Consider the following 8,426-nt stretch of genomic DNA (forward strand, 5'->3'; position numbering starts at 1 on the left):
GCTTCTCCACCAAACACACACTCGCTTCTCCACCAAACACACACTCGCTTCTCCACCAAACACACACTCGCTTCTCCCAAACACACACACGCTTCCACCAAACACACACACGCTTCTCCCGAAAACACACACTCCTGTTGGGTTATCTGTGGGTTTGATGTCAAAGTGAAGTCAATGTGAAGTGTCTTCTCTCCAAATAGTTTCTATACCAGAAATGTGGGTTTCTTTCACACTAATTGTCCATTAAAGTAACGTGGATGTTTCCCAGCAACGCTGCTCACACGTTGCATTCATCATCAGGTCACTGCTTTCACTGGATTTGGGTGTTTTTTGTCAATTTTATAGCATTTGGAGACAAAATAACTGGTAAAAGAACTTTAAAAATGTGTAAAAAAGAGAGAAAAACGTCAATAAAAGTGATTAAAATGTAAACAGATGTCAAATAAAATGATATAAATGTGTAAAGATGTCAAAAAATGAAACAAAAATTGACAAAAAAAAAGATATCTTAAAATTTGGGGAAAAAGTCATGAAAATATTAAAAGGGTCAGAAAAAGTCAACAAATATGGAAAATTTGACAAAATCATCGGGGGAAAGACACAAAATGTTGAAATAGACGACATAACGTTGATAAAAGGTTTTTAATTTTAAGTTTCCAGGTGGGCGGGAAGACGACACGTTAATTTTAGTCTCAATAATTCCTAATATCTGCTTTTCTAACTCAAACACAATTTCCTACAAATGAGGTTTATTGACCATAAATTCCAAAAATAACTGTAAAACTAAAAAAGTGACAAATACTTGAAAAAAAGTGTTGAAAAATGGGACAAAAACATAAGAAAAGTTAAAAACGTTGATAAAAAGCATCAACCAAAGTGTTGACTTTCAGGAAGACAGTAGGCTCGTTCGAGATGAACTGCGCCTCGCCTGTAAAGTGGACGAGAGCAGGCGGCAGCAGCGGGGGGGGGGGGGGGGGGGGGGGGGGGGGGGGGGGGACGGACGGACAGAAAGCTGGGGGAAAGTCGGACAGTTTCCATCCGATTCCAGACGCCTTCAGACTGGACAGGAAGTGACATAAACACTGTGGTGCGATCCCGATTTAATAAAATATAATCAGACCCACATACCAGCTTGTACACAGTCTCTAGTTGTTTTAATTATAACAGGGTAGCTGTCAAAGTGTTCTACATGAGATCTGTTGCTGATTTTAATGAACAACACACTGTAGATGATCCGTGATCTGATCAGATTTAGTCTCTCTGACTTCTAAACGTCACTATCAGCCTCACAACACGTGTTCTGTACAGACTAAGTCTTTAAATCAGACAAATAGCAATTAAAATCCCTCCGATTCAAAAACTACAAAAGTTTATATAAAACGTCATCGTGGTTTAAACCAATCAGCTGTTAAATCAGCTGAGAAGCCGGCGTTTCCCAGCATGCTCTGGGTCCGCCTGGGTCTTGCAGTCGGTGAAAAGCAACTGCGCCGCCTGGTCTCAGACCTGCGGCCGCCTTGCTCTCGTGAGATTCCCGTTGCCCACGTGTGCATGACGTCAGAGCAAGTCGGGATCAAGTCGGACAGAAATCTAACCGGCATGCAACGGGCGCCGATCGCCCGTGATCGATTCTGCGCAGACCTGGCTCATCTCGAACGAGCCTAACACGAGGTTTGTGGTGCGTTCGTGTCCTTGCAGCTGAGGAGGAAATGTGAGCGCTCTGAGCCGAGCCAACGTCATGCGTGATTAATCAGAGATAAATTTATCGGAGATTTGGCAGAACGGCGATCCAGGATGTGGAATCTGCCCCCGGTCTGACGGACGTGGAGGATCCTCGCTGACACATTCTAACATTCCTTAAACAGCGGAGTAGTCTTCGGGACTCGTGTGAGTGATTTTTCCAGATGTTTTTTGTCCAGATGTGATGAGAGAACGCAGACTCCCGTCCAGCTGAGGGTTTCTGTCAGGAGAGGAACCGTCTGGGCTGTTTCTGCAGCGTTTCCAGGTTTTAAGAGAGGGAAATGAGTCCAATCTGTGGGACTTCCTCCAGCAGACGGCTCTACTGGCTCGGCCTCGCTGCAGACCGGCGGTCACGCTGACCCTGGACAGGCTGCACAGGTCAGAGGTCAAAGGTCACGGGGTCGGGTCTGAGGTCCCGCTGGGCTCCACATCGCTGTAGAAACCCTGAGAGTCAAGTGAGAAAAGAATAGTTTTCTCTCCTGTTTTTGACTAAGAGTAAAAAAGTGCTGAAGTGGTGAAAACACTACTCAAGTGCTGAGTTGGGTCAGGAACCAGAAGGTTGCTGGTTCAAGTCCCCGTAGAACCCAAGTATGGTGGTTGACTGGTAGCTGGAGAGGTGCCAGGTCACCTCAGAGGCACTGAGCAAGGCACCGTCCCCTGCTCAGGGCGCTGGTCCAGCACTGGCAGACCCCCCCCTCCATTAGTGCAGGTATAGGACCGGAGCAACCAGCCCCCCTCACACTACTCAGTACTGTTGTTGCTCTTAAAGGGAGAAACCGGTTACCCATAATTCATCTTTCCCAGTGTGTTTTATTTTGATCCTCGCAGCCAAATTCATCACCGCCGGCAACCAGTCTCATGGCAACACGTAGAGTTTTCCGCGGGCTCGCTCACAGCTGGGGGAGACGACCTGGCCTCGGGGTCCCAGACCTTCACTGCCTGGCTCAGGAGGCAAAACCCCTGCAGATGGTCCAGGCTGGCACGTTTAATGTGATGGGATCCAAAGGAAAAGAAAGAAGGGGGGGCGGCGTCTAGTCCAGTAGGAGCGTCCCCCCCCCCCATGTGCCCGGGTTGGATCAGTGGAAGAGCAGGTGCACATGCACATCGAGGTTTATGCCTCGTTGCAGAGGTCCAGGGTTTGAATCCAACCTGGGAGGATTTCCTGCATGTCTACATTTTTCGTGCTCTCCATGTGTTTTTATCATGCAGCACTTTGGGATTTGCGTAAATATGAAGTGCATTACAAATTCAAAGCGTCAAATAAGAGTTAATTATAGTGGTTTGAGTTGGGAGCCTGCAGCGGGAGAAGGGACAGGAGGGACAGGAGGGACAGAAGGGACAGGAGGGACAGGAGGGACAGAAGGGACAGGAGGGACAGGAGGGACAGAAGGGAGAGGGGGGACAGAGGGACAGGAGGGACAGAAGGGACAGGAGGGACAGAAGGGAGAGGGGGGACAGGAGGGACAGAAGGGACAGGAGGGACAGGAGGGACAGAAGGGACAGGGGGGACAGGAGGGACAGAAGGGACAGGAGGGACAGAAGGGACAGAAGGGACAGGAGGGACAGAAGGGAGAGGGGGGACAGGAGGGACTGAAAGGACAGGAGGGACAGAAGGGACAGGAGGGACAGAAGGGAGAGGAGGGACAGGATGGACAGGAGGGACAGAAGGGACAGACGGGAGAGGGTTTCTATGATGAATAAACATCTGTCTCTGCTCAGCGTGCAGATCTGATTTCAGAGAGACACTTTCTGGAGAGCTGAGCAGAAATAAAGCAGAAATAGTTGGAAGCTCAGCGGAGCTCTGAGCTCCAAACCTTAAGGAAGGGAAAGTAATCCTCCCTGTGATGATCTGATAGAGGAAGTATGCCTTGGATAGTCCTGACTCATAGTTCATTCTCCCGTTTCCTAGCTGTTATTTGCGTGATGCCGATTGGACGTCTGTTGACAGGATGAAGTCATTTCTTTTTTCCAGCTTCCTGTCGTGGAAAATACAGTTAAAAAGCGCATTGACGTCACTTTCATCATCCTTTATCAACTTGCTTTTTGTCAGACGTTGGCAGCGTTACAAAGTCTTCTAGTTCTCCCTCTCTCCTTTCAACTGGGCGTCCCGATGAAGGTTTTAACGGAAACCAGACGGAGGTCCGAGGAAGAGGAGGAGAGGGTTTCATGTGCCTCCTAAGGATGGAGTTCATTTGTGCCGGTTTCACGATATTAAAATAATTCAAAACTGAGGAAAGGAGACTAAAAGTTACAGATTAATCCAAAAGTTAGCAAAAGATGCTAAATTATCAAGAGATATCTACAAGTTCTATAATGTTAAGTTAAGGAGAAAACACCAGACTTTCACCAGGAAACAGGTGTTCATGTCCTGGAGAAATTAAGGAGAAAACACCAGACTTTCACCAGGAAACAGGTGTTCATGTCCTGGAGACCATGGACTGTTCTCTCTGCTGCAGCTTCAAATGCAGAACAATCAGGCTCCACAACAGCTCCCCTCACCCATCATAAGACTGCTTATCTCCCAGTAATACCCCCCCACACACACACACACACACACACACATACAACCCTAGTCAATTTACATGGACACTGTGAACCCTAATTGCACTAATACACTTTGAAAATGATATTGTTCATTTCACAGTTTTCACTGCAACCCATCCAGCTGCTCCTAATATCTACACTGGTCAGAATCATCTTATAATAAGAATACATTTTTAATTTTAATATTGCAAATACGTCATATAACACATACTTATATTTATACTGTTTCTCTTTCTACTTGTCTTCTGTACATTGTTAATGTGCAGCTGAAGGACAATAAAGTCTTATTCTGAGTCCTATGGGGGCGTTTTTTTGGAGAGGACCGTCTCATTTCCACAAGTCTTTAATTTCTTTTAACTCCTCCTGTTTTAATCCTGGTTTAATTTCTCAAACGTTGTTTCTAAAGGTTCTTATAAAGATTAATTCTCCCAGTGTTGTTGTTTTGGTTCCGTTATACTGGAAGGTGTTGCCATTATTTTGTCCCTCCACTTCCCTGGGGGGACGGACTCGACACGAGGAACACCTGTGTGTAATTTTACCTTTTAGGGGTAAAGTTAAGAATGAGAAACCAAACGTAGGTTCGAGGCCTGAGGGATCTTAGAGAGAACCTCTCCTGAGTCCAGGAGATCTCTGAGGGATGAGTGTTATTTATTTTGGGGAATCAGTTTCCTACTTTACAGAGAGAAGGGAACACAAAGCTCCATTCAGACGCTTCTCTGGTATTCAGGTCAAATTGACCCATTTCGCATTTTTCCGAGAAGAAAAATTGTCCAAGTTCCATGTTTTCTTCCTGAAATCAGCGTCCTTTCCTTATTTCCTGAGATAAACATGTCTTCCTGACTCAGGACATTATTCTGGATTTGACTCTTATGTTGTTTCCATAGTGGATTTTTAACATGAATTATAACCTTGTGATAAAAACCCCACTTCCATGTTTAATAGTGTGCTAGTAGAGACTGATGCATTCCCTGAACATAGATGTTATCTCAGCTGGTGGAAATGGAGATAAAGACGATATTTGGTTATAGATTATGAAGGAAAATGTTATTTCAGAATTGTTTTTAAAACCCCAAATAAGGTTGGTTATATTGGTTATATGGTTGGTAACGTTGACGTTGATGTGTTTCAGATCTCCAGCTCTGCTTCAACTTCGACACGAAGAACTTCAAGATCTTCTCGGGGTCCAAAGAAAACCACTTCGGTTACACGGTCCAGCAGCACGAGGCGGGACAACGCCAGTGGTGAGAATCCCAGTTCGCTATCAGTCCCCCACAACCAGTCTGTACACTGGTCTGTCTGCATCTAAACCAGTCTGTCCACTGGTCTGTCTACATCTAAACCAGTCTGTCCACTGGTCTGTCTGCATCTAAACCAGTCTGTCCACTGGTCTGTCTGCATCTATAGAAACCAGTCTGACTAAAATGAACATTGAGAAAATGGACAAAATGTCTTAAAGAGATTTGAAAAAAGTCGAAAAAAAAGAACAAAAACTTTTTAAAAAAGTCAAAAAAACATCTGAAAAAGTGACAAAACACTTGGGAAAAGTGAGAAAAGCGTCGACCAATTATAACTTTTAATTTTAATCCAGAAAAACTAAATGTTGCGGTCGACAAGAAGATTAAAACCTGAAATAACCGGCTCACCATAACCCGCCTGGTTCTTACCGAGGTAAAAAAGACTCCGATTGAGACGTCTTAGAACATTTATCGTGTTTTAAGAGTGAATTTCTTATTTGAAGTGTTCAACTTTACTCTTTAATCTTAAATCAAGCTACATGGACAGATAATTTCACTTGTTCTGAGGACCTTTTCCCTCAGATTTAGTGTTTTTAATCTTGTTTTAATCTTGTTTTTAGACCTTTTCCCTCAGATTTAGTGTCTTTATCCTGTTTTTAGACCTTTTTGCAGCGTAGGAGCCTGAGGGTTTTGGGTCCAGGTGATATTCCTGAGAGTAATCCCGGGGGAGAGACCACCAGACGGAGAAGGTGGATCATTGCAGCGCAGCGAGTCTGTCTGCATACCAACCAGACAGAGACATGTTAATGTCACCCGGCTGTGTAGAAAAACAACTCAATGTCAACCCCCCCCCACCCTAAAAACACACAGAGCGGAGTGATGGGCTCCCAGAGGGGGGCGGGGGGGAATTACCAACCACAACACATAGTTTCCAGGTCGTCTGCCTCGGGGACGCAGGACCAGCCGCCGCATCGAGACAAATACTTTCCACTTATTTACCTGCAACTTCAAAGGCCGAGAGATGGAGTAATCCTGGAAGAGCGAGAGGAATTCATCGTAAAAGAGAGAGAGAGAGAGAAGAAGAGAGACGGGAACGTTGCACAATCTCACCTGCAACCAGACGACAGGAGACAACAGTGTGGCTGCAGACCTCTGTTACTTTCTCCTAATGTTGTTGTTGTTTCCCGTAAAGAAAGGGTTTTAAAAACCAGCAACACACAGAAAGCTTCACAGCAGACCTGGACGGAGGTCTGCGCTCTGCAAGTCTGGAAAAAACACTCCGAACACCTGTTTCCTGGTGAAAGTCTTGTGTTTTCTCCTTAACTTCTCCAAGACATGAACACCTGTTTCCTGGTGAAAGTCTGGTGTTTTCTCCTTAACTTCTCCAGGACATGAACACCTGTTTCCTGGTGAAAGTCTGGTGTTTTCTCCTTAACTTCTCCAGGACATGAACACCTGTTTCCTGGTGAAAGTCTGGTGTTTTCTCCTTAACTTCTCCAGGACATGAACACCTGTTTCCTGGTGAAAGTCTGGTGTTTTCTCCTTAACTTCTCCAGGACATGAACACCTGTTTCCTGGTGAAAGTCTGGTGTTTTCTCCTTAACTTCTCCAGGACATGAACACCTGTTTCCTGGAGAAAGTCCTGTGTTTTCTCCTTAACTTCTCCAGGACATGGACACCTGTTTCCTGGTGAAAAGGGGAACACAAAGGTTTTGAAAGAGAAGGGAGGTCCAAGTCACTCTTCTTGCAATAAGTGAAAAAGCCAAAATAAATGTCCCTTTCATATTGAAACCTTAGTATTACGACTGTATTAGTTTCCCTCGTTGGGACATAAGACAAACTGCAGTGACGCTACCTGAGACAAAGATGTGATCTCATCTTCTTTGAAATGTCTTCTGGTTTTGGAGACTCCAACAGCAGGCTGGGAACATAAAGATGACGGATGAGACGAGACAGACGGAGACGGAGACGGAGAGCCAGGGACAAAGTGTTCACACAGAGAGTCGTAATCGATATGGGATAACATCTAGATTATGAAATCCTAATTTATAGCAGAGAGGATAATAAATAACTTCACGCTCTGCAGACGCATCGTGGAAAATGTCCGACTCCTCAACGTGAGTCACAGGAACATCAACAACTCTCCTGGAAACCTTCCCCGGGACACGTCTCCACATATCTACTCACGTACAAGTACAAGTAGAGGGATCTAAAACTACTCCTAGAAGTATAATCTTTTTAAAAACGTACTCAAGTGAATGTAACAGAGTATAATCTGGGTTTCTTTAAACCAAAGTGCCCAAAAATAAGATGAAACGGGCTGTAATTATGCACCAACATACAATCTTCTAGTATCTAAAATAATTCCTAATTCCGGGTCTTTTGAGAAAACATTAAAGCAGAATTTAACATGAATTAGTTTAGACCATGACTTCCAAAACAAAAGTATAAAACAGTTTCTTCTTCAGAAATCTACTCAAGTAAAAGTAAACAGTGTGCCAGTGTTGGTGAAGCGAGGACCAAAACGACCCGAACGCAGGAAGAGACCATTAGGCAGGCGGGGGAGGTTTAGCCATAACTGTCATTCTGAAATCAGTTAAAATCCATGAAATAAGCCTCTAAAGCTCAACGTATGTGCGTATGTGTTGGAAACTCTAGAAGAAGATGAATGAAGCTGTAAACCTGAAGCTCTGCGTGGAGCCGCGTGTCAGAGGTTGACCCCTGTGACCCCTGTGACCCCTGTGACCCCTGTGACCCCTGTGACCCCTGTGACCTCTGTGGTCAAACCTCCCGCGAGACGACTTTACCCAGACGACTGTTTATGTTGCTAGGCAACCTTCACGCTGGGGTCTGTGTGTGTCTGAGTGACGGGGTGTGTGCTTCGCTCTGGGGGGGGCGGGGGGCGGGGGG

The 8,426-nt window shown here is 45.3% G+C and overlaps 1 protein-coding gene across 1 annotated transcript in view; it reads left to right on the forward strand.

Moving 5' to 3' along the window:
* LOC117948971 (integrin alpha-2-like) overlaps nucleotides 1–8,426 on the forward strand; it is a 27,140-nt gene that overhangs the window by 1,583 nt on the left and 17,131 nt on the right. Inside the window, exons 2-3 of the mRNA XM_034878940.1 lie at nucleotides 5,411–5,522; nucleotides 8,205–8,347. Coding sequence (XP_034734831.1) covers nucleotides 5,411–5,522; nucleotides 8,205–8,347 — 255 coding nt within the window. The remainder of the gene's footprint in view (nucleotides 1–5,410; nucleotides 5,523–8,204; nucleotides 8,348–8,426) is intronic.

Source organism: Etheostoma cragini, chromosome 8 (assembly GCF_013103735.1).
Source record: "Etheostoma cragini isolate CJK2018 chromosome 8, CSU_Ecrag_1.0, whole genome shotgun sequence".
In the NCBI taxonomy this organism is placed as follows: Eukaryota; Metazoa; Chordata; class Actinopteri; order Perciformes; family Percidae; genus Etheostoma; species Etheostoma cragini.